The sequence below is a fragment of the Salvia miltiorrhiza genome, chromosome 4 (genome assembly GCF_028751815.1).
Source record: "Salvia miltiorrhiza cultivar Shanhuang (shh) chromosome 4, IMPLAD_Smil_shh, whole genome shotgun sequence".
Lineage (NCBI taxonomy): Eukaryota > Viridiplantae > Streptophyta > Magnoliopsida > Lamiales > Lamiaceae > Salvia > Salvia miltiorrhiza.
The window spans coordinates 32,067,812-32,095,123 of record NC_080390.1 but is presented as its reverse complement, the minus strand read 5'-3'; the positions used below and the strand labels follow the sequence as shown (position 1 = coordinate 32,095,123).

The following is a 27,312-nucleotide window of genomic DNA, read 5'->3' as shown; positions in this document are numbered from 1 at the left end:
CTCATCAAGAATCATGATTGACGAGTCGATGGCATGAGTGTTTGGACCAAGGACATCTTTGATTTTAGTGCTCTACTAGTGTACCTCCGCGAATATAATTTTAAACTTGCATAATGTTAAATTAGGTATTAGATTCAATGACAAATTTATGAAAAGGTGAAGAAAATCGAGCTAAGAGCTAAGAACAAAAAAATTGAATGTGCAAAAGATATGGAAAAAAAGATAGGAAATTTACAAATTTCATGTCTTTAAAAAAATTTAAAAATTTAAAAATTTACAAATTTCACGTCTTTAAAACAAAATCATTTTGCCAATAAATTTCCTATTGATATTTTTTAATTAAAATAAACAAAAATACACAATTGAAAATTTAAATATTAGAATTAGGAAAGCACCACATCAATATTGGCATTGACATGTTTTAGATCAACTTAGTCATTATAAGGTAGTGTTAATGGGCAAAAATGCCCTATCCCTTATGTGTTTTTTGAAAAATGCCCTCTCTTATTATAGAAAGCATTCTATGCCCTAAATATGTGAAGTGCCTAATTTATCCTTTGATGTTGATGGGTTTGCTTGGTTTTTTGTGAAAGTCTTACACATTTGACCGATTTGACAGCCATCGGCCATAAAAGTCAACGATTTGACAGCTATCGGTCAAGAGTATATGTGTCCGGCCGGTGGCTAGATCATGTGTCCGGCCGGGCGGACACATGTTTTCACCGGCCAGACACTTGATTTTATCGGTCGGACACATGTCTGACCGATAAAATCATGTGTCCGATCGGCTAGATCATGTGTCCGCCCGGCCGGACACATGTTTTCACCGGCCGGACACATGATCTAGCCGGTCGGACACATGATTTTATCGGTCAGACATGTGTCCGACCGATAAAATCAAGTGTCCGGCCGATGAAAACATGTGTCCGCCCGGCCGGACACATGATCTAGCCACCGGCTGGACACATATACTCTTGACCGATAGCTGTCAAATCGTTGACTTTTATGACCGATGACTGTCAAATCGGTCAAATGTGTAAGACTTTCACATAAAACCAAGCAAACCCATCAAATCAAGGGGTACTTAAAGAATAGGGCATGAAATGCTTTGTATAATAAGAGATGACATTTTTACAAAAAAAGATAAGGAAGTGGGCATTTTAAATTTTCACTCGGTAAGGTAAGCACCACATCAATAATTAAAACTAACTAATCCCACTATATATACACCACACACACACACACACACACACATATATATATATAGGGAAAGGCTAAAATAAGAATGCATATCAAATTTATTATACATATCAAATTTATTCAAACTCTTGACCATGATTCATTCAGAAAAATTATAAATTTATCATGAATTTTCATATCCAAGAGCTAAAAATATTTTCTAATGTATGCAATATACACCTAGACTTATTTAAATCAATATATATACACACACATTATAATTCGTTTACAATAGTCAATTACATACTTAGTTAAGTTCAATTACTTGTCACTTACAATTAAAATAAAATTACATAATTAAGATTAAAACTTATTAAGAAGGATATAAAATTGCACCACTGTTTTCCATAAAGAAAAAAAGTAGAAAAAGAAAAAAAATAAAGATAAGAAAATAAATCAAATTTATAAAACGAAATATTAATTAAAAAATAATTTGAAAGATATTTGAACATGTTACACATTTCCACGAAAGGTAGAAAATATTTATTTTTTTGAATATGGTTAAACTTTAAATGATAACAACTTATTTATTTTAAATTAATTTTTTACATATTATATATCAAATTAAAGATCTTTTTATGATCTTTTATTTAAGATGCATTATGTGTATTATATTCATAATAAAATTATAAAATAAATAGAAAAGAAAATAAGTTTTATATAATGAATGAGAATAAAAAGTAAATGGAGAAGTACTAAGTGTAACCGTTTGAAACTAAAAACTAAACCACTAATTACGTTTTAATAATTACTCAGATTTTTCTCAATTTCAAAATTACCCTTCAAATTAAATTTATTGACATTTACTTTGCTTTATATATATATATATAAAGATTTTGCATATATATAAAACATCCATATCCGTTGGAATATCTAATTTAATCTAAAGATGTAAATTCGTTCAAATTGATTGATAAATGATTACAATTTGATTCTTTCAATAACAATAAAAGTAGGTTACATCTACTGGTGCAATCTCAATCATTGTGGTCAAATTTCTCTCGATGTATAATTGTAGAATTTGATCTCAAATTGACATGTTTCTAAAATTCTCCCCCCCCCCCCCCCCCCCTGAAAGTAATGTTTCTAAAATTCTAGTTTTATAAAAAGTATACAACTTTTTAAAGTATGTAGAATTTTGTGAATTGAACATCCTACATATGTCTATATTTGTGTTCCATCGATTATAAAAAATGAATGAGACATTTTACAATGTACGTGACACTCAAACTACCACTCATTTTACATTAGTGTAACTATCATAAAAATATATTCTTGCATAAAATGGAAATTTGTAACACTTAGGTGCTTTCGCTGCAATAGATTATGATATCTTATACAAATGAAATGAGCCAAACAGGCAATAGAAAATTAGGAGCAAATAGACACGCTTTAGTTTGGGGGGCAAAGGACTAAAAAGATGGTCAAATTATATCGTGTATGAATTCCACCATTAGTCATAAACTTAAGAAAGAAGTTGGACTAAACCAAAAAATAACAAAATAATTTACAAATAGAATAAGAGCACTCATTCAACGCGGAGTATACACTCGTTCATTGACTCCACTTAACCTTATATCATTCGTTCCAACGTTAACCACTCACAAATTACTTAGAAAAAAGAAGATGTCTTCTTGCACAGTTGCACTCTCGAATTCACCGGTTTTCTCTCCATCATCATCGTCATCATCATCTTCATCTCCTCGCCTCGCTTGGCTCAACAAGCCACGTGACAGGATCAGGGCGTTGGCCGGCGGCGAACCATCGCCGCTCTTGAAGAGGAAGAGGCCGGCGAGGCTGGATATTCCGGTGGTTGCGGTGACGGAGAGGGAGGTGGCGGCGGTCCCCGAAGTGGCGGAGGTGGAGGGAGATGGTTATTCAGTTTGTTGCAAGAGAGGGAGGAAGGATGTGATGGAGGATCGATTCTCTGCTGTTCTTCACCAAAATCAGGTAAAATTTTCATTGTGTTTACTAGTATTTTGTAATGATTCTTGATTGATGAAATCTTGGAAACTACGCAAAAAGCAATCTTTTGAAAAGGGGTGGAAAGGAATTCACGTTTTGGGCAATTTGCGCAGGCGTTTTTTGGTGTATTTGATGGACATGGAGGCGCGAGTGCCGCAGAGTTTGCAGCTGAGAATTTGGAGAAGAAGATTATAAATGAGCTGGAAAAAAGCGACGAAATTGAGGCGGCTGTGAAGGGTGGATACTTAGCCACAGATGCCGAATTCCTAAACAAAGATGTTAGAGGTGGAGCGTGTTGTGTGACGGCGCTGATCAAGAACGGCAATCTCGTGGCGTCCAACGCCGGCGACTGCCGCGCAGTTGTCAGCAGAGGCGGCGCCGCGGAGGCCCTCACCTCCGATCACCGCCCCGGCCACCGGGAAGATGAGAGGGAAAGAATCGAGAAGCTGGTAATACACAAGTCCTTTGTAGGCCTCAATTCTTGCAGTTAGTTTTTCCTGTTTCTAACGTTGGTGTGCTGTGTAGGGTGGTTTTGTGGAACGGCGTAACGGCGTTTGGAGAGTCCTAGGATCTCTAGCTGTTTCTAGAAGCATCGGAGATCGATATCTCAAGCAATGGATCACAGCAGAGCCTGAGACTAGAGTCATCAAACTTGAACCAGATCATGAGTTTCTTATCCTAGCTTCTGATGGATTGTGGGATAAGGTAATTTTCTATAATTTATTTTGAAAAAATGATTTTATTTATGATTTTTTTTCTTGTCAATGACTCAAATTGTTGATTGAATGTTATGCAGGTGAATGATCAAGAAGCTGTAGATATTGCTCGCCCTCTTTGCATAGGTGTCGAAAAGCCTCAGCCGTTGGCAGCTTGTAGGAAGCTTGTTGATCTCTCTGTTTCTAGAGGATCTGCTGATGATATTAGTGTCATGATTGTTCATCTTGACAGATTTTGTTAACTTTTAGGACTACCGACTCTAGATCAAGTAGACTTATCTTGTGACATTGTTTTGGATGGAGTTTTCACGATTCATAGTGTACATATATCTTATACATGTAAATGATATGATATTCCGTTATCTATTGCTTTCAAGTTTCAATCATTCTTTCAAGGAATAGTTGCCTCCATTTCACTCTATAGTCTCAACAGAGAAAATCATAAAATCTGCTATTTATTTCTTTCCACAATTGGTGAAGAAGTTGTGGAGTATTTAAATATATAATTTGACTGGAAAAAGAAGGCGTTCAGCAAGGAGAAAGAACCAGAGAGGTTTGAGATTTTAATACAATACGCGCATATATTGCCAAACCCACTGTACATTGAATACATATCGTATTACATCAGAGGCGTATCTGTTTGTAGGTTGTAAATAGCTACAACCATTATTTTGTAAGCCATATAGTTGATAGTATCTGAGCATATCCTCAACCAGAAAGAGGCATCTCGAGAGGGGTAGCCCCACTTGATTTTGAATGCTTTGCCTCGTAATCTTTCACGGCCGCCTTGATTGCATCCTCCGCAAGCATGCTGCAGTGGAGTTTCACCGGAGGCAGAGAAAGATGTTTCGCGATTTCCCTGCGATTCCCATTGAAAACCACAAACTGATTGAGGAACCTATAAATTCTTAAGGGAAATAAGTTTTAAACCAAAATGAAGTATGCAAACAAGGCGTATTTTCAAACAAATGAATACAGCGTATACGTTCTTCCCTGCATTCTTCGTTTATCAGGAAGGGAATGCAAATACAACTTACGTATTCTTGATCGACAGGACTTCTTCCACTGGTCTACCTTTCACCCATTCCGTGGCTGAAAATGGCAAAGTAAAACATAATCTTAGCAATAGCAGCAGTTTGTTAACAAGAAATGTCATGACAACAGGGCAAACAACGAAAAAGATCAAATGTGAAGTGGTTTCATCACTCAAAATCGTGGCTCTTAAACAAATGAAACGTGAAAATGAGAACAGAGCCATCAGATGAATTGGCCTCAACTACTAGCATGAAATGAGAAAAGAGCAAACTTTCAAAAAAAAATAAAAAAATCATTAGTGTATTGCAAAAAACCTCCACAAAGAGCTCAGCAGATAAAATCAAATATCTTAGTTGTTGCAGACACTAACTAAAATGGAAACCCTTATTCTAGAAGGGAGCTTCTCATAGATAAAATGTAAAAACTTTTAGAAATAGTAGCTTTAACAATGAATCGAATCAAGCTTCAACATATCAAACACGACCTAGGGCTAGACAAATCGAATTCTACAGCACTTTATTACCTCGTTTACACAGCATTCAACCCCAAAACAACCAATTTTTACAAATAATATATCACTCAAATCTCAAAAGTTCAGTTCAGTAACACCCTTCAATCCAAACCGTAGCAAATTTACCCTAATTAAAGGAGAAATTGAAACCGACAAACAAAGTAATTACTAATTTGAAACTACTTACCGACAGAGGAGGAGGCGATGGCGGAGCCGCAGCCGAAGGTCTTAAAACAAGCATCGACGATTTTCCCGCTCTCCTCATCGACCTTAATCTGCAATTTCATCACGTCGCCGCACGCCGGCGCTCCGACTAGTCCTGTTCCGACGCCGGAATCGTTTTTATCGAACGCTCCGACGTTCCGCGGGTTGTTGTAGTGGTCCACCACCCTCTCGTGGTACAACCTCAGCGGCGGTCCCGCCGGCGACAGCCGCCAGCCGATAACCCTGCTCGTTGCTTGCCTCAACATTTTGCGATTGATCGAGAAATGGAAGCGAAGTTGGACTTATCGAAAATTGGGAACTTTGGAGCTTCCTTTTTCCATTTTGAGGGAATCGGATTCGTTTTTATAGTTATCTGAGGCGGCGGTGGAGTTACGCGCTTGTGGTGGAACTTTGTGAATGGTTGGCGCCAAACCGCCATGGGTATAATTCTTTATTAGAGTGCGTTCTATTTGATTGTAAATTTATCGTGAAAAAAGAGAGGATAAACAAAATTTCAACATTTAAATTTTTTTTTTCTTTTTCCATATTTCCTACTTATCTTTAGTAATTCCTCTTTTACACTACAAAGAAGGAATAATATTATCACACCATTTTTGTAGGGATAATATTATCCCTTCTTTATAGTGTAAGAGCATGTTTGATAGCTTATTAGAGATAAGCATATACTCACTCCGTCCACGAAAGAACTTCCTATTTTTTCTTTTTGGGACGTCCACGAAAGAACTTTCTACCTATTTTTGGACTATACCCCACCACTTATAATCCTCTTACTTTTCACTTTTCACAACTCCCAATATTAATTATAACACATTTTCACCACTCTCAATACACTCAACTACCTTTTATCCACTCTCAATACACTCAACAATATTTTTTCTTAAAATTCGTGCCACTCCCTCCTAGGAAGTTCTTTCATGGACGGAGAGAGTATTAATTAGATAGGGATAATTAATATAGATATTGTGTGGTTAATTAGTCAATCTTCTATTTGATAGATGATACTTAATATCTATATAACACGAATTGGGTGTTTGATAGAATGGACTAAAATTGGGGAAATGGGGTATTTTTTGTTTGATACTAGTGCATAAGAAGGAGATTATTTGAAGAAATGACCTGAATGCCCTCCAGTAAATCAAAAATGCCCTAATTGTCCTTTAAATTTTTCGTGCCAATTGAAGGAGACTCAAAGGGAGGCTTCTGGTCAACCCCCATCTGGCCTAAGGAGACTCGAAGGGAGGCGACGCGGCGACGACTCTTTGTCGTTCGCCGTCCAGCCGAGTGAATGAGAGCGAGCAAGGAGGGGCCCCTATCTGTCGTTGGAAAAATCCCGATTCATCCCTACATTGTTACTATCTTCAACCAGTGTCAAATCCTCAACATTCTCAAGGCTGCAATGCTTTAACCTTTCTTTCAATTGGAAGCAAATTACATAGCAATCAAGATTAATTAAGCAACTACCTCAATCTAAATTGTACTGCTGATCAAAAGTGATCAGTTTACTTACAGCTTCTTTTGTCCATGACCTGTATATGTTACCTAAAAACAGGGTATCATTGTCTTGGCTTGGTGTCACAGATAGGATGCTGCTGCTGTTGTCGGCGAGCGGCGGAGGCGATGTCAGAGAGGATGAGAAAGGCGATGATGGCGGCGGCTGTCGTTCCGAATAGATAAAGGGAAAGGAAGCGGTGGTTCCGGCGGTAAACTCGCCGGAAATGTAGGGAGGTGGAAGCTAGGGATTTTTGGGAATTTTTTTTTAGAGAGGCAGGTGAGAGGGAAACAGAGGGAGGTGGTACTGTGGCGGTGGTGGCTGGCGGCGACAGAGGCCGCCGAGTTTGAAGGGAAGGGAGACGGCGGCGTGGTTGAGGGAAGGAAAGAGAGAGGAGGATGGTGAGAGAGATGAGGGAGGCCAAAATTGGAAGATGGCAAAATTAATATTATCTACTGTTGACAGAGGTATTAGGGAACTCAGGGGGGGAGGAGGGACACAGTTACTAAGTGTAACAGTATTTTTACTGCAGGCCTTCATTTTTTGCGGGCCACGGCTATAGTGGATATTGCCTATCAAATAGGCAAATAAAGCGAGAAATGTAAACAATCTTGCTTAATATTCCCTATCAAACAGACCCTAAATGAGGAATGAGTAAGGGTCAAGTAGGATATATCGGAAAAGAAAAGAAAGATTTAAAGGGTGAAATTTTGTTTGTACTTCATTTTCTCATGATAAATTTACAACCAAAGAGAACGCACCCTTAGTGAATTTTGTAGTTTATAGCATTAGCATCTATTTTTTTTTTAAGAATTATTGGCGCATAGATACATCAATTTTGAATTAATTTTAATTTTTAATATAATTTTTTTTTAAAAATATATACATTAATTTATTGATTGTATTCCCTTCATCCCCTAAATAACTTCCTAATAGTGGACGACACATTAAAAAAAGTTATTAAATGTATTGATAGTGGAAAAAAATATTGTAATTAGTATTGAAAATGGTGAAAATGTGTTATATTTAGTATTGAAATTTGTGAAATCTTGAAAAGTAAGAATAAATAAAGTATTATTAGTGGTGAGATAATGTCCCGAAATAGATATGAAGTTATATGGGGACGTCCCAAAAATGAAATATAGGAAGTTATTTGGGGGACGGAGGGAATAATAATTTTAACGTACAAATTCTATATTCGGTCAAATTAAAGCTTACTTGGCATGCTGAAATGCTAATGTGAACAAAACGAATTATAGTTATTTTAACACTAATTCAAATTGTCAGATTATACTAAATTATAAGACAACTTTTTTGGTTCGTCTCAAATTGTATCTATGAAAGCAAATAAAATTCATGTTAAAATTACTATAATCAATAAGTTAGTGTATTTTTGACACTTTTAAAGTTTATGTCAAAAATCAGAATTGGTCTAAAGATAGTGTATTTATGAGCCTATTAAATTGTAAACATTTTTTTTTTCGTCTCAAGTTGTATCTATGAAAGCAAATACAATTCGTGTTAAAATTACTACAATTAATAAGTTAGTGTATTTTCTTACACTTTTTAAAGTTTATGTTAAAAATCAGAATTGATCTAAAGATAGTGTATTTTATGAGCCAATAACCTTTTTTAAAATAATAACTAGCATTTGTATCCATAAAATACATGAGAAGTATTTTTATATTTCTTTATATATAAAAAATTAATACCAATTAATTTACCATAGAGACATCACTCTATTTTATCCAAAACCATATAGTAAAATAAAATTCTAGACATACAAATAAAATTGTAGAAATAGTAACATTTCTGATCAAAATACCCTTTAGTATGTAATAGTGTAAAATATACTCTTACGCACTTTTTTCGATCTACACGATTTTGCAAAATCGTATAATGGTGGCGAAAAGTGTGTAACAACATATTTTACATTGTTACACACGTTTTCGCTATTACACATCTTTACTATTATTATTACACATATTTGCAAAAAAATGTGTAACTTTGTAAAATACATTGTTACGTGATTTTCACAATTTTGCGAAATTCAACGTGTAATAATCGTTCAGAGTGGAGATTGTTGGGAATTAACTTAATGAAATATCTTAATCCTAGTTTTGATGATACCAAAATCAATAGGTCTCAATTGTAATAGATTAGAACTGTTTTGAACTCAAGTCTTAGAATTCTTTTTCTAGTTTAGTTGCTGTTCTGAAGACTGAAGAACGAAAGACTGAAGACTAAAGACTGAAGATGCCGACTGAAGTATCAGTCGAAGGATCAGTTTCGACTAATTACTTAATGCATGCCACGTGGATTCAACGGACTGATACTAAAGTCAAGTATCAGTTAAACATTCTTCCTCGGACTGAACGTCCAACGTTCAAAGGAAGTCACACACTCCAAAAGTGCAGCCGCATTAAATGCAGAGATCTCAGGATCGTCCTTTCTCTGCAGAGGCCATTCCTTTTGGTGATTACCTTTTCAGAGATGTCGCATCTCCTGCTCTTCAAAGTAGCCGTTCTCACCAAACAAGGAACCTCGAAGATTGAAGCCTCAGCCCAAGTTCAAATTACTCTCTAACGGAAAAAATCTTGAAGATCATCTTCGCCAATGGATCTATTCAAGACGTCTCCAATAAATAGCGCTCGAGGATCACTTCAATCTTCACTGATTCAACAACATAAGCTGAAACGCTGCCAAATTTGTTACTCAGCTAAACCAAGCCTCTCCAAATTTTGAATCGAAGAAGAGAATCACAAAGCCAAAAATCAGTCACTGCTGATTACATACATTCTCTTAGACCTTAGGCAAATATTGTATATCCAAAGCCTAGGTTAAACTGACTGCAAAGAACTTGTTCTTTGTGGTTTAGTTGGCAAGTTTTCAAACCTCTATTCAACCAACCGAATTGAGTGTTTGTGCCGAAAAGGAGTTGAGACAGGTGTTCTGTCTCCGTGAGGTCCTAGTGCCCAGTGTGTGCTAGGAGTGAGAAATCCAACAAGGTGTGTTGGTACTGAAGATTGGATCTTCAGTCGTCTCGGTTGTGTGCACCTGCAAGCACACGTTCAGGTTTGCTGTGCACCTGTAAGCACGAGCATCGATTTGCAGTGCACCCGTAAGCACTTGCCCAGTGAAGTTGTTGGTCCGATCAACCGAACATGGATGTAGGAAGTGTTTTTCGAACCACGTAAAAATCTCTGTGTTATTTACAGCTTTCAATTATTACCTTTTTACTTGCGCTCGTATATTTTTTAACTGAAAACTGATTAATTGCAAAGAGAAACCTAACGACTGACAACGTGTTTAACTCACAGGCTATTACGAAACAAAAGTTTTCCGCTGCGTGTGTTATCAGTCTAACTGATCTATCATCTGATAGTCAGTAAGATTCATAACATATCTCTGTTTATCAAACTCGACTGAAGCTTTACGTGTATCAATTAAAGTCTTTGACTTAACTGATAACTCCTTACTGAAGAGTATTCAGTATCAGTCGTCAACCCTGTTTTGGTTAAAACTCTTTTTAGTAAACAGGTTGAATCAGTTTGTGTTTGAAGTTCCGTTTTGGTTCATCGAAAAATAATAGCCTATAGGTATATTTCCCCCCCATACACCTATTCGAGACCCTCCGGACCTAATAGAGATCAACACAATAGATAGAGAGAGATAGAGGGGAGAAAAAGATAAAGCGAGTGGTGCAAGACGTAGTGGAAAAAGCCGCAGTGACGGGGGACGGCGATGCATGCAAGGGGAAGAATGACGAGAAGACAAGGAAATGGATACAACAATACATGGTGGTTGCGGGTGGCAATGGTAACGAGTGATGGCGTGGCAACGGGAATGAGGAGAGGGGGGATGATGCGGGTGGCAGTGGTGGTAACGGGCAGAGGCGGTGGCAGTAGGAATAGCCGCCAGCTCATCATTCTGGTCATCTGTAACAAAGTGGTCAATAGTGGCTTCTAACTCGACGAGATCCACCGGGTGATCATTGTCCTTAGCAAACAAAGTCGAGAAATAGTCGACGACGTGTTGTTCAATGATAGCTTGATCCGTCGTCACGACTCCATTAATGGTAAGATGGCTAATACGAAGTATGTTCTTTCTGAATTTAATCATATTATAAAAGAAAGAAGAATTACGATCCCCATCATAAAGCCAGTTAACGCGGCTCTTCTGTTTCAAAAGACTATCCTTACGGGAGAGCGTAATGTTAAGCTTCGCCTGAGCAACAACTTCAGCGTCAAATAGGGCATCGGTGTAACCATCACGTGCAATCTGCCCTTGAATCCCAAGCAAATCCGCCGAAAAATTCTGGATAGTCGTGTTCACATTGCCAAACACGTCTTTGTTCCAACTCTTCAGAACGCCTCTAAGCCGTTTGAGCTTCATCTTAACTCGAAAAATAGGACAATTGGTGTGAACAATTTGCTGCCAAGAATTACTAACCACTTCAAGAAAAGTCGGGTGAGAGGTCCACATAGAAAAGAAACGGAAATGAGAACGGAAAACGGGAACCTCATTCTTGCATTGAAGAATAATAGGATAGTGATCCGAAGTGACTCTTGGGAGAACGTGAGTGTTAACAGAGTTCCAGAAACTAGCAAAATCTTCAGAGAACAAAACTCTATTAAGTACTGATTCCACGTGGTATGGCAAAAAACATCGTCCAAACCATGTATAATAAAGACCGAAAGTAGGAGACTCCACAAAATGTGAACTATCAAAGAATTGCCGAAACTCTTGACAAGAGCGGCGATTAGGAACAGCCGTTCTCAGACGCTCGTGAGTTCCAGTGATAGCATTAAATCCCCCATGAAAATGGTGGGTCCGTGGATGTGGTTAAGTAAATCCACAGTTGACGCCTAGTGGTGTGGCAGTTAGAGCCGTGTACCATCGCCCTCTTAAAGTTTAGATTATTCCAGCTGCATTCCAAAATAACGGACTGAATATATCAAATGAAAGCTCATGTCGTAATCTTTAATTTGATATAGTATATCAAATATTCTATAATTAATCGAATTTCATAATTTTAAAAAATAAATAAAATAGAAAAATAAGAAGATAAAGAAAAAATATACTTTACAAATAAACCTTCAATTTTATCATAATCACAAAATTGCCAGTCCATTTTGAAATTGATTTCAAATTAAAAGTTACTTTTTAATACTCCCTCCGTCCTGCGAATCTTGAGTCAATTTTTTTCGGCACGAAAATTAAGAAAATACTCCCTCCGTCCCAATAATGTTGTCCCATTTCTTTTGGGCACGAAGATTAAGGAGTGTGAAATTAGTGTTCTAAACTAGAAGGTCCCACATGTTTAAGAAGAAATTAAGTATGGCTTAAAATTATCTTGTTTCTTCTTCACCTCCTCCCGACGGCAACATTAGGCGGAGCCACGCCTGCGCCACCTCCTTCCCCTGCGTCGGCACAACCACCAGCCTCATCGCCGCCTCTCTCCATCCGGAACAATGAACAGAATCAAGCAAAAGAACAAGAATAAAAATCAAATCTTTAGCACAAGAACAATTTCTTCAACAAATTTTTGCTAACCAAGAACAGAAAAACCAAGAACAAAATTTTCATCATCTTCATTAACCAAGAACAAAATCTGGAAAAGCCAAGAACAGAAAAGCCAAATTTCTTCAACAAGTTTTCCATCGTCTTCGCTAACCAGGAGAAGGCACCGCGGCGGCAGCCCTATGGCCGTACAGTCGCCGGAATAGAAGGTGTGGCGTTTGGATTTGGGGATTTAGGGCTCGGAGGCGGAGAGAGAGGGGGAAATGGCAGCCCGTCGTTGTTGCTTCACCGAAGGGAAGCTGATGGCGAGGCAAGATAAGAGGGAGTTTAAGGCTTAGATCTGTGCTCGACGGATTTACAGAGGGGAAAGGAGGGAGGCGGCGACGGCGGCGGAACTGTAATACCCCGTTTCCTCGAGCTAAGTTTAGAATAATTTTGAACTCAGATTTAAGATGATTCACGCCGGATTGAGAAAAAGAATTTATTTTTAATTCCAACAAAAATGATTTACAAAAACATTTGTAAATTTAGTTATTGAATTTATATGCATTGCATATTTATTTAATTTAGCATTCAAGTATTTTCACGAGCTTTTAATTAGCAAACCCTGAAGAATTATTACAGTTTTCATAGTACAACTCGGAAGACTTTTTATTTTATTTTATCCCACACCCACCTACTACCCACCTACTACCCACCTACTCCCTTCTTTTGCAACTCAACTTTTAGCCATACTTTCGTTAAGTCAGGCTGTCTTGTCTCCCAACACTGCACTATAACTTAAAGAAATATCCTAAGTAAAAACTCCTCCTCATTCTTGCTGGAACGATTCTGATCCTTTAAACACCAGAAGTAATCAGCCAAGCCAGGCAGAACCAGCAACACAGCCGATCATCTCCTCAAGGTTTTATTTTAAACCTCTTGTATTGTTAATACCATCAAAGTATGTTCTTACCCTTCACAGCACCCAAATCATTTCAGATTTTCAACAGCATAAAAAAACCCATGAGATTCTGTTAAAGATTATACCTTTAATTCATTTGCATAAATTTTATTCGAGTATTATTCAAAGACAAGCAAGGAAAATTCATATAGTATTTTCAGATTATGCACATAAGAGAATGGACAAATGACATTCATGTATTCATACTTTTACATCAGAGCATGTTAGTTTTTAAAAGAAGAGAAGAAAGAAGAGTCTTGAGTTTTGTTGGTGTGTCGAGTCGGGTAGACGAGTGTGGTGGCTGTGTGAATTGAGTCGGGAGGTGGACGGAGGCACGGCACGGCAGCGGCGCTGCTGTCGCCCGGCCACGGTGAGAGAGGGAGCTAGGGCTCGGGCGCCGCTCTTCGCGGTGGGATGTCGGGCCTGTTTCAGCCGAGAGAAGGGAGAACCGAGGGGCAGTGGTTGTCGCCGTTGCTCCGGCGAGCTCCAGCGGCCGTGAGAGCAGTCGAGAGGGAGACGAGCAGCGAGGAGGAGAGAGAACAAGGGGGGGTACAGAGAGCTTGAGGGCTGGGAATCGGCGATGGTGGCAGCGTATGGCTGCTGCTATCGGCCGGAGTTGAGAGAGGGCAGGCGGCGGTCAGCGGTGGCTCCGAGCTGCTGTCTGGCCAGAGCGCGTAGAGAGAGAGAGAGTGAAGCCGAGGGTGCATGTCTTCTGCTGGCTGGGTCAGAACTTGGCGGCGGCGGTCTGGCAGCCGCTGTTCGTCGGAGAGAGATGAGGGAGGCTGCGCTTGGCGGTGGTGGTGCCGCTGCTGCCCAGCCAAGGACGGACGGAGGGGAGTGGACAGAGAGGGAGTTTCAGAGGGCGTTCGGCGGCGGCAGTGAGCTTCGTCTGCTGCTGTTGTTCGCCGGAGATGGGCCTCGGCGGCCGTGAATTCGGGAGAGAGAAGAGAGGCGGTGGGGTTTGGCGTGAACCGTGAGAGGGAGAGAGGGGCGTGCAGTCGAAAATTGAAAGAGAGGAATGACTGAAGTGTGTGTGAGGCGTGATTGATGAGGAAGGGGGAGAAAAGGGTGTTGGGCTAGGGTTGAGCTTTGAATGGTGGGCCGAGTCAGTTGGGCTAGGGCTTGACTTGGGCCGATTTTTTTTTATTTTATTTCTTGGGCCGAGTTTTGTTTATATTTCAGTTGGGCCAATGTTTTTATTTAATGCTTTGGGCCTTTAATTTATTCATTGGGCTGTGCAGCTTCTCCATTTAATTGGACTGCACTATTTTAATTAATTAGACTTATTAAGTTTGATTAATTAATTTTAATTTGCATAATAATATCATATTATTATTATGTGCATATTTTAAGTTATTACTTATTATATGCTAAGCATGACATGAAATTGCATTATATTTTGCAATAAAAGTATTTATGATTTAATTGGTTTTATTTATAATTCCAATTATTAAAGAAAGATGAGTAAGAATATTGTTGGTGTTCTTAACTCAAGAAAAATGTTTTTAATTATTTATTCATTAAATTTTGAAAACCCGGCTAAGTGAATAATAGAATGTTAAGCACTACACCATGACTTAAGTTAGCTTCATGAGACCTATTAAGAATAGAATTTCTTGTAGGCTTTATGAACCAAGGGGATTAGCGCTGCTTTCCCAAGACGAGTTTATGTGATTATGATCTTCAGGCTTTGCCTATCCAGGTGGGCATTACTTTTACTATACGTATATAGAGATCCCCTGCGTGTCGTAGGCCTCTTATACGAATATATGCATGAGATGATTTTAACTGTTAATTTCAGTTTATTATTATGCCCAAATGATAAATGACTCTTATGAAATGAAAATGAAAATGTTTATGAAATGATTGACTGCCAAAAATGTTTATGTTTTTATATGTATCCTATCTGTGTTGGTTCGCCAACTTTAAAGGAAATCCAATTGGGATCCTATGCTAGACAAAGGTCGCTAGCTAGGGTTAACGTGTACACTTATGGAGACCGCGAGTCGCTTGCGACCGGTCTTGGCGTTCGTGGTAAGGAGGCCTCCTTCCCGGCGCGTGACAGAAAGGAACAGATATGGATCATATGAAGGAAAATGATCGGCCGATCGACTTTATGAAAATGAAAGAAATGTTTTAGTAAGCGCAGGTCTTTCAAGAAAACCCCTGTGTGTTACTGTTATGGCAGTTCAATTTATATATATGTTATGCATGAATGTATTTTCGGCTATGCCCACTGAGTATTTTTATACTCAGCCCTGCATGTATTTCTAAATGTGCAGGTTGAGCAGCTGATGGAATGGAATGATGTTGAGCGGGTGTTCCTTTGACATTTCAAGAAATGTAACCTTGAGTATACATCTTCATATGTATATCTCACACGTTTTCCGCTGCAAAACACTTTGATTAGGATAGCTCTATGTTATGAAGTTGTTATACGTGTTATTGGGTAAACCACCTTAATCAGTTCTCATTTATGTGTATGTTTTATAAGTATCCAAATAATCATATATGATCCTAGCATTTTATCTATGAGTGACATTTCCATATACTTTAATGTTAAGTAATTGTTCCTATCCGTTCCCACTCATTAATTTTCATCCCAAGTCATAAGCCCAGCTAAATAATCATTAAAGGTAGCGGGCTGTGACAGAGTGGTATCAGAGCGGTTCGTTCGCTCTGGCCCTAGAAACCTTATTCTAAAGAGTCGAGTTTAGTTTGATTCTTTATACTTACATGGGTTCATATGGCACCGCTCAACACTCCATTGCATCGTGCTCAATCAAGGAAAGAAGGTAACTGCAGTTTCAACGTTTTAAAGATGTTAATGTTCTAAAATGCTTCATGAATATGTTTATGTGAAGAGCATGTTATGATGAAATGTTGAATGTTTTGCCTTTCATGGCATATTTTCGCAGTCTATGATGTTATGATCAGATGAATGATAGAAAAGTGACATATGTTTTCCCAGAGAACATAGATTGCTATAAGATGCATGATCACAATTTCAAAAGAACATAGACTACTAGATTAGTAGGATATCTCTACAATCTAGATTCTTAAGGTAATGATTTAGAAGAATGAAAGAGAACTTAGAACGTCTCAGCTCCCTTAAGAAAATGATGGTTCTTTTGAACTACAAAGAGGAATGAAAAGATATGTACGAGGTAAAGGAAAAGCACAGAATGAAAATACGAGACGAATTCAAGGTAAACGTTGCATCAAAGGTTGAACCATAGTCTCTACGTTCGAATGTTCAAGTGCGACGGAACATCGAATCGACTTTTGCTACACGATAGATTTTAAGAATAGTGTGTTTTGCCTGTGTACGTATGTCTGTGTGTATATGTCTTAAGAGAGGTTTGGGGTTTGAGATCAATAGGATAAGGAACCTTAAGATAAGTTTAGTTGTCATGATGAACTTATGCTTTGTTATGTATAGTATGTTCATGGCTCTCCAAGTTCGGGACGATGTTTCCCGTGTGATTGGGAGGTGATGATGTTGGACCTGGCCAGTCCACATGATCCAAATCTCAGTAGACGTCTTTTGGGTTGAAAACCCATGTGTTTCAACTTTCGGTTGAAAAACCAGATGGGTTATTACTCGAGGTCATTTTGTTCGACCTAGTAGTTAATCATTTCATACCCTCTGGTCATTCTTTTGATTCTCTTGAACAATTTCTACAACACCTTGCTTTGATGTTGTGTTGAGTTTGAGCCTTGCAACTCGTGAGTTGTCATAATAGATTCCCTTGTTTGATAAGACCAAGAAGTGTTAGTCTACCGATGTAGTATACTACCCAAATTATGGCTTCGTATAATTGTGTCTCATTGTAATTAGTTGAGATTATTAGTCTTTGTCCTATAAATGATATCGACCACTCATTATGATAGAAATTCAGAGTTCAAGCTAAGACCGTAATATAGTGTTCGAGTACGAGGACTTAAGTTAATTGGTCTATGATAGTTTTAAGATAGATTCATAAGAAAGTGTTATGCATGTGATAGGTAACAAGAAATGGGTTGATGACCATTTTGGTCTTTGGAAAATAGGATACTCCGTAGATGAGCCCTAGGAATGAGGTAGGAGTAATGAACCGCCGCAAAAGGACGAGGGAACTTATTCTCAAGTAAATCTCATGTATATAAATTGGAATTAGGAATCCAATTGATATGAGGAGAGACCCGAATCTATTCTAGATCGGAAAGTTAAAGTACTAAGGAATAAGTCGATACCTTTAGTAATAGTTCTTTGGAAGCACCATGATCAAGAAGAGGCGACGTGAGAACTCGAGTTTAGCATGAAGGAGAAATACCCAGAATTATTTCCTGTGGTACAAATTTCGGAACGAAATTTCTTTTAAGGGGGATAGTATATCATACCCCGACTTTTAATCCCTGATTAAGGGCTTTATTATTAATAATTAGGGTTCGGCATCCATTAATAATAAAAACTGGTTTGATTTATCTGATGTGATTTGATCGTTATATATGTGTTTTAATGTGCTTAGTTAAAGAAAATTTTTATAAATGTGGTGCATAAGTTTTAATTGGTGAGTTAAGTGTATTTATATGAGCCACATGAATTTTAAATTATGCATGAAGTCATGAATTTTATCTAAATTTGATAGTACATGTAACACCCCGTACTTTTCCCTATGTTGTGAGATAGTGTCTTAACACTATTGAGAGTACTGAGATGTCAGAGAGATTGACTGTCCTATTAAGAAAATAGGAATAATGAGTTGGAAATAGAGTCGAGAAAGAAAGAGTAAAAAAAAAAAAAATCGGTCGGAGAGACGTCTAGTTTGTCTGTGTTTGCCGACTGCTTTGACGTGATATTATGTGAAATTACGTGACTGATTGATTATGTGAGTTTTGTTACGTATGTCATTGTGAGCAAGTTATTATGATTTTTATTTGAGGATATTAGCACTTGAAATTTTAATTAAGTTTCTAAAGCAAGTGCAGTTTATTTTTACCGAGAAATCAAAGAATGCCGGTTAATGAAAATATTTCCAAGCATATATTTTGTTTTAAAATTATTTTTCCTATGAGAGGAATATTATAATTGAGTGAGTGCACTAATATTAATGCTATAATTATTTTATGTGGTCACATGAATAATTATGTATTGGTATTTTATTAATTAGTACATTTCCATAGTTTTTGTGATTTATTTTTGATCACCCTTCTCACACTATTACTTTAATTTCCCTACCATGTGACTAAATACCACAATTTGCCAAGTGTAGAGATTATTGAGAGAGTGTAGAGATTAGAGAGATAGTGTAGAGATTAGAGAGAGAGAGATCAAGGCATTAATTGCCAATATTTCCTTAAGATTACAAAATCCTCTTTAAAGATCACAAGATCATTTACAATCTTGCAAAATCCTCTCTCACTACTCACTCATCATTTTCGACCAACACCTCTCTCCCTCTTTCTCTCACTTTCCTCCATTTTCCTCCATTGAAGAGACCTTCGGAGCTTCCAAAAATTTTACAAAACACCTCAATCCACTCTAAAATCTTCCATAAAAACATCCTAGCTACTTATATTCAAGAGAATCATTGAAGAAGGGCTTCAAAGCTAGAGTGAGAAAGTGTGAGTCTTGGTAAGAATTTGGGTAAGTGATCATGTATTCCATAAATCTTGCTTGAATGATGTTGTATGTGAGTATTCTCGAAAGATTGAAGAAAGAAAATCACCCCTCCCTTGTTCTTAAAAATTTCAAAAAAAAAAAAAAATGGGTCTTTACCCTTCAAAAATTTTCTTTCTCTTTCCTTGATTTTGGGGTAAAAAAATGAGATCTATGTGGTGTTTGTTGATGATTGATGTGTGTTGTGAAAGTATATGCTTTGAGATGTGAAAGTCGATTGAGTTTAGTTTACAAAAAAAATTGGGAAATTGTGAGTCGATGATTAAAATGATGAATTGATGATGTAGATGAGTCCATGAGATGTATATGATGATGATTGATAGAGTAAATTGAGTATATGATGTTAATTGATGATTTTGATATGAGTTAGTTTAATAAAATTAGGGATATGTGTATCTATGCTCTAATTTGTAAATTGATGGGTTATATGTGAGATAAATGGGTTAAGATTGATAGATCCATGTGTGTTTATAAAATTTCAAAGAGTTTAGTTTAATAAAAAATTAGGACTTTTTGCCTATGTGTTATTTAAGTGAATTTATATATTTAAACACATTATCAATGAAAATCAATTAATTGCTATTTTGAAAATTGTAAATACTAAAATAAAAATTTATATATTTTCAAATTCATGTTTTGTTTATTGAAATTATGTCGTGGATATATATATATATATATATATATATATATATATATATAAATAACATGTCTTTCAATTTCGATATTGGTCGTGCATCGCACGAGTGGGCGTATACTAGTTGTTGATTATATGTGAAATTGCTTGAGTTTAGATTACTAGGATTTGGGTATTTTTGAATTATGAGATCAATGTTTGGATTAATGATGTCTATATGCTAATTGGACTTTATAAAGGACTATGGCATGATTAAATTGAGAATTTTGAATGAAATGAAAAGTGTTAGTTTGAGGAAGAAGATGACATACATGTGTATCTATATGTGTATAATGAGTTATATGATGAATGAGATCATGTTTGAATAATTGAGTGATTTTGTGCATGAAAATGAAAAGAGAATTTTAATGATGCGTTCATTGAAACGTTTTACTAGAGATTTGAAGTTATGATGTAAGAAGAGAGTCAAGATTTGAGTATGATGAGCATTATAATGTGCTTGAATGTTTGTGAGTGTTATATGTGTTTAACATGAGCTTTGATGAGTTTCCTTGAAGGAATGTTGAATTGAGTATTTTAAGAGTTTGAGATGTGATTTTGGTGAATTTCGTTGGCCCACTGACCTACTGTGATCGACAGTTTTTCAATGTCAAAAAGCTTTGAAAATTTTATACCAAGTCTCTACATGAGTCTTGAGAACATCGGTAAAATTTCAAGTCATTTGGACTTCGTTTACTATTTTTATAAAATACAAAACCGAAACTGCACATTACTACCGAGAGTTTCAGAGAGCAGGGGAAAGAGTCATTCATTTCAGTAGCGTCCTGTGTGATCTAGCTTTCCAAAAGTTTATGGTATTAACCTTATTGTGTTAGCTAGATATCCACAAAATTTGAGCTCAGTTTGACAACATTTACTATTTTTCAAAAATCCAAGTTTTCGATTGCTCAAAACTGCCGAATATGGTAGACTGTAGTAAAACAGTCATATCTCCTACAATACTTGGAGTTTTTGACTCTATTTTTTTTATATGAAAATAGACTCGAAGACCTTTCTTTTGGTATGAGTCTCGAGTCCAGGAGGTGTCGAAGTAAGAACAGGATAGATTTTGAAGTTGAGTCAGTGTAAAAACAGAGCATGTTTTGATAATGTTTGATTGTGTTTTCTTATATGCCTTATGTGATTGTGTTGTCTATGTGTTGAATGAGATTGGACGAGCCTTATATGAGAGATAAATCGAGACTTAGTACCATGATTTTCTTGAAACTTATCCTTGAACTTAAGGATTTGAGATGAGTGGAGAGTTTATATAGAGATGAGTAAAGAGATAGAATATGAGATAGAGCATGAGTTAAGGCTTTATGAGTATGGATTTTTAAAAGGATTAAAATGTTTTAAATCAATTCCTTTTTAATGGAGTTTAAAATGCTTATTTAAGTAATTTATAAATGAATAATGAGAAATGCGTAAAGAAGTTCGTAAATGAATCGCGGCATGAGATTTTCAATTTCCCTAGTAAACTAAGGAGATATTATGAAGGAACAAGCAATGAACGAGACTCTCACCACCGAGTCACTACAACAAATTGGAGAAGGAAAAAGTTCACGCACAAACAAGATATGTACACCACCTCAAGATGGAGGTAAAGAAAAAGGAAATGGAAGGAAAGCACTAGAACTAAACTTAAGGTATAACCCAACCCCAAGGCTAGTAGGCTCAAGTTAAGAGAGTGAATGCTTTGGCTAAAGTGCCAGAAGCTACAGCAAGAATAAAGTTGGAACGCCACCACAATAGAAACTTAGAAACCCCCATTAAATAATCATTTGGAAATGAGAAAATGAGTTTACATGGCAGAAGGAGTGCCATTAATCTTTAAGTGAAAGTTACCAAGATGATGAGAAAAGTTTGATATTAGAATTCCCTAGTCAAATCTAAGAAGGTGACTTAGGACGAAGGAAACAATTAAGGTAGTTCACCACTTTACTAAGATGAAGTGGGTGAAAGAATGTTGTTAGGTCCTGAACTGGTCCAACAGATAATTGAGAAAGTCGACCACATCAAGCAAAGAATCAAAGAAACTCAAGATAGACAAAAGTCTTACGCCGATAAACGCCGATCGGAGTTAGAATTCAATGTTGGGGATCGAGTTTTCCTCAAAGTTTCTCCCTCAAAGGGAGTTATACGTTTCAGAAAGAAGGGCAAGTTACGACCCCGTTATATAGGACTTTTTGAGATCCTAGATAAGATAGGCCCTGTAGCCTATAGGTTGGCATTGCCACCCAGTATTGGAGATTTGCACAATGTGTTTCATGTCTCTCAGTTAAGAAAGTATGTGTTTAATCCAAAGCATTTGATTAAGCCAGATAAAGGAGTCCTAGCCAGGACCTAAGTTATGAAGAGAAATCAGTCCAGATACTTGATCGCAAGGTTCAAGTTTTACGAGGCAATAATATTGTTCTCGTCATGTAGTGGAACCATCACAGGATGGAAAAGGCCACAAAAGAGATGAATGAAACGAATGACTACTATCCCCAGCTAGATTATCAAAGTATGTAATTTCGAGGACGAAATTTTTTTTAAGGAGGGAGGGATGTAATACCCCGTTTCCTCGAGCTAAGTTTAGAATAATTTTGAACTCAGATTTAAGATGATTCACGCCGGATTGAGAAAAAGAATTTATTTTTAATTCCAACAAAAATGATTTACAAAAACATTTGTAAATTTAGTTATTGAATTTATATGCATTGCATATTTATTTAATTTAGCATTCAAGTATTTTCACGAGCTTTTAATTAGCAAACCCTGAAGAATTATTACAGTTTTCATAGTACAACTCGGAAGACTTTTTATTTTATTTTATCCCACACCCACCTACTACCCACCTACTACCCACCTACTCCCTTCTTTTGCAACTCAACTTTTAGCCATACTTTTGTTAAGTCAGGCTGTCTTGTCTCCCAACACTGCACTATAACTTAAAGAAATATCCTAAGTAAAAACTCCTCCTCATTCTTGCTGGAACGATTCTGATCCTTTAAACACCAGAAGTAATCAGCCAAGCCAGGCAGAACCAGCAACACAGCCGATCATCTCCTCAAGTTTTTATTTTAAACCTCTTGTATTGTTAATACCATCAAAGTATGTTCTTACCCTTCACAGCACCCAAATCATTTCAGATTTTCAACAGCATAAAAAAACCCATGAGATTCTGTTAAAGATTATACCTTTAATTCATTTGCATAAATTTTCTTCGAGTATTATTCAAAGACAAGCAAGGAAAATTCATATAGTATTTTCAGATTATGCACATAAGAGAATGGACAAATGACATTCATGTATTCATACTTTTACATCAGAGCATGTTAGTTTTTAAAAGAAGAGAAGAAAGAAGAGTCTTGAGTTTTGTTGGTGTGTCGAGTCGGGTAGACGAGTGTGGTGGCTGTGTGAATTGAGTCGGGAGGTGGACGGAGGCACGGCACGGCAGCGGCGCTGCTGTCGCCCGGCCACAGTGAGAGAGAGGGAGCTAGGGCTCGGGCGCCGCTCTTCGCGGTGGGATGTCGGGCCTGTTTCAGCCGAGAGAAGGGAGAACCGAGGGGCAGTGGTTGTCGCCGTTGCTCCGGCGAGCTCCAGCGGCCGTGAGAGCAGTCGAGAGGGAGACGAGCAGCGAGGAGGAGAGAGAACAAGGGGGGGTACAGAGAGCTTGAGGGCTGGGAATCGGCGATGGTGGCAGCGTATGGCTGCTGCTATCGGCCGGAGTTGAGAGAGGGCAGGCGGCGGTCAGCGGTGGCTCCGAGCTGCTGTCTGGCCAGAGCGCGTAGAGAGAGAGAGAGTGAAGCCGAGGGTGCATGTCTTCTGCTGGCTGGGTCAGAACTTGGCGGCGGCGGTCTGGCAGCCGCTGTTCGTCGGAGAGAGATGAGGGAGGCTGGGCTTGGCGGCGGTGGTGCCGCTGCTGCCCAGCCAAGGACGGACGGAGGGGAGTGGACAGAGAGGGAGTTTCAGAGGGCGTTCGGCGGCGGCAGTGAGCTTCGTCTGCTGCTGTTGTTCGCCGGAGATGGGCCTCGGCGGCCGTGAATTCGGGAGAGAGAAGAGAGGCGGTGGGGTTTGGCGTGAACCGTGAGAGGGAGAGAGGGGCGTGCAGTCGAAAATTGAAAGAGAGGAATGACTGAAGTGTGTGTGAGGCGTGATTGATGAGGAAGGGGGAGAAAAGGGTGTTGGGCTAGGGTTGAGCTTTGAATGGTGGGCCAAGTCAGTTGGGCTAGGGCTTGACTTGGGCCGATTTTTTTTATTTTATTTCTTGGGCCGAGTTTTGTTTATATTTCAGTTGGGCCAATGTTTTTATTTAATGCTTTGGGCCTTTAATTTATTCATTGGGCTGTGCAGCTTCTCCATTTAATTGGACTGCACTATTTTAATTAATTAGACTTATTAAGTTTGATTAATTAATTTTAATTTGCATAATAATATCATATTATTATTATGTGCATATTTTAAGTTATTACTTATTATATGCTAAGCATGACATGAAATTGCATTATATTTTGCAATAAAAGTATTTATGATTTAATTGGTTTTATTTATAATTCCAATTATTAAAGAAAGATGAGTAAGAATATTGTTGGTGTTCTTAACTCAAGAAAAATGTTTTTAATTATTTATTCATTAAATTTTGAAAACCCGGCTAAGTGAATAATAGAATGTTAAGCACTACACCATGACTTAAGTTAGCTTCATGAGACCTATTAAGAATAGAATTTCTTGTAGGCTTTATGAACCAAGGGGATTAGCGCTGCTTTCCCAAGACGAGTTTATGTGATTATGATCTTCAGGCTTTGCCTATCCAGGTGGGCATTACTTTTACTATACGTATATAGAGATCCCCTGCGTGTCGTAGGCCTCTTATACGAATATATGCATGAGATGATTTTAACTGTTAATTTCAGTTTATTATTATGCCCAAATGATAAATGACTCTTATGAAATGAAAATGAAAATGTTTATGAAATGAAAAGTTTATGAAATGATTGACTGCCAAAAATGTATTTGTTTTTATATGTATCATATCTGTGTTGGTTCGCCAACTTTAAAGGAAATCCAATTGGGATCCTATGCTAGACAAAGGTCGCTAGCTAGGGTTAACGTGTACACTTATGGAGACCGCGAGTCGCTTGCGACCGGTCTTGGCGTCCGTGGTAAGGAGGCCTCCTTCCCGGCGCGTGACAGAAAGGAACAGATATGGATCATATGAAGGAAATGATCGGCCGATCGACTTTATGAAAATGAAAGAAATGTTTTAGTAAGCGCAGGTCTTTCAAGAAAACCCCTGTGTGTTACTGTTATGGCAGTTCAATTTATATATATGTTATGCATGAATGTATTTTCGGCTATGCCCACTGAGTATTTTTATACTCAGCCCTGCATGTATTTCTAAATGTGCAGGTTGAGCAGCTGATGGAATGGAATGATGTTGAGCGGGTGTTCCTTTGACATTTCAAGAAATGTAACCTTGAGTATACATCTTCATATGTATATCTCACACGTTTTCCGCTGCAAAACACTTTGATTAGGATAGCTCTATGTTATGAAGTTGTTATACGTGTTATTGGGTAAACCACCTTAATCAGTTCTCATTTATGTGTATGTTTTATAAGTATCCAAATAATCATATATGATCCTAGCATTTTATCTATGAGTGACATTTCCATATACTTTAATGTTAAGTAATTGTTCCTATCCGTTCCCACTCATTAATTTTCATCCCAAGTCATAATCCCGGCTAAATAATCATTAAAGGTAGCGGGCTGTGACAGGAACAGAGGAGGAGAGGCGAAGCACCATGAATGATGGAGGAGAGAAGAGGCGACCTGACGGAGAGAGACGGTGTGAGAAGAGAGGTAAGAGGCAGAGGGCGCTAAAATAAAAAGGCAAAGGCAGAGGCAGAGGCGAGGCGGCGTGAAAGAAGGAAAATTGGATTAGGCGGCGTGAGAAGAGAGGCAGAGGCGAAGCACCATGAATGGTGGATGAGATAAGAGACGACCTGACGGCGAGAAGCGGCGACGAGCCCTAATTCATGGGGGAGCGGATTTACAGAGGGGGAAGGGGGGAGGCAGAGGCGAAGGCGGCGCCGGCGAAACAGAGGGGAAGTGAGCGGCGGCGCCGGTGGATTTGCAGAGGGGAAATGGTGGAGCGAATTTAGAGAGGGAGAATGAGGGAGATGGTAGAGAGAGAGAGAGAGAGAGAGAGAGAGGCGAGTAGATGTAATTTAGAGGGGGGAAGTTTAATTAGAATCATGTTGAAGTGAGAGTTAATTAGCCTTAAAATTTACCTAAAATGGAAATGGGACAAGATTATTGGGACAAACCAAAAAGAAAAGTGGGACAAGATTATTGAGACGGAGTGAGTAGTATTTAGTGTATTAAGTGTGGTAGGTGAAAAGGTGAATAAAGGGAATTTTTTTTTGCCAAAAAAGGAAATGACTCAAGATTTGTGGGACGACAAAAAAAAAAAATGACTCAAGATTCGTGGGACGGAGGTAGTATATTATAAATGACTAAATCATAACCAAATTCTATATATGTACATCAATTTGAAAAATTGTCTAACAAATGATAAACTTTTAAATTCAACTAATTTTGTTATTCCTACTCAATTTAATGTTGACATGGTAACTTGAAAATCCGGCCAAATTGGCCGATGAATAAAAAACCGTGATTTTCGCTTACCAAAATCGTTGAAAATTACTAAAATCTAAGTTAACTTATGATTTGACAAATAAATTATGATGAATTTCGCGCGCCTTGTTAGAAAAATTAGATTAAAATAAATATTTAAAAATTGTAAGATAGATTTTTAAATTAGTTTACAAAATTAAAATTTGGTTAAAGTTCAATAATCTATATACTAATATCCCTTAATAAAAATATTCATTTTATTTTTAATCTTTCAGGATGATAGTCCAGTTGCCAATCAATTCTCCATTTTATAATTAAAAAAATAGAAAGATAAAGAAGAAGACTAAAGCAAAAAAAAAATGTTTTTTTTTGGTAAATGTGGTATCATATTTGAAAGTGATGGGCTTGTTTGAGAATTTAATTCGTTTGTATAGAAAGTTCAAATATTGGGCTTTTTTAACCAAACTTTATCTTTAAAAATTTGTATAATTAATTAGGCTTGAGCTATAACTATAATAAAATAGGCCCATTTACTATGGTTTTTTATCTGTGATGACATCCCACATATTTTTTAAGGTGAAATTCATTTCATTAACTTTTTACCAGAGTTATTTAAGTGTGTGTTTTATTGTGTTGATAGCTTTGTACCACAAAAATAAGAGTGTAAGAACACAAAAATTATGTTAGAGAGTTTGGGCCTTC

At 37.5% G+C, this 27,312-nt stretch overlaps 2 protein-coding genes across 2 annotated transcripts; one reads left to right on the top strand and one right to left on the bottom strand.

The window, feature by feature from the left end:
- Positions 1 to 2,552: 2,552 nt before the first annotated feature.
- LOC131019949 (probable protein phosphatase 2C 25) lies at positions 2,553 to 4,282 on the top strand. Its single transcript, XM_057948571.1, has 4 exons — positions 2,553 to 3,189; positions 3,318 to 3,653; positions 3,730 to 3,909; positions 4,001 to 4,282. The coding sequence occupies exons 1-4, from the start codon at positions 2,866 to 2,868 to the stop codon at positions 4,160 to 4,162; spliced, it is 1,002 nt and encodes a 333-aa protein (XP_057804554.1). The 5' UTR covers positions 2,553 to 2,865; the 3' UTR covers positions 4,163 to 4,282.
- Positions 4,283 to 4,474: 192 nt separating this feature from the next.
- On the bottom strand, positions 4,475 to 6,100 carry LOC131019950 (iron-sulfur cluster assembly protein 1-like). The gene is made up of 3 exons (XM_057948572.1): positions 5,654 to 6,100; positions 4,958 to 5,012; positions 4,475 to 4,779 (listed from the first exon to the last, which is right to left on the bottom strand). Exons 1-3 carry the CDS (start codon positions 5,934 to 5,936, stop codon positions 4,629 to 4,631), a joined length of 489 nt encoding a protein of 162 aa, XP_057804555.1. The 5' UTR covers positions 5,937 to 6,100; the 3' UTR covers positions 4,475 to 4,628.
- Positions 6,101 to 27,312: the final 21,212 nt, after the last annotated feature.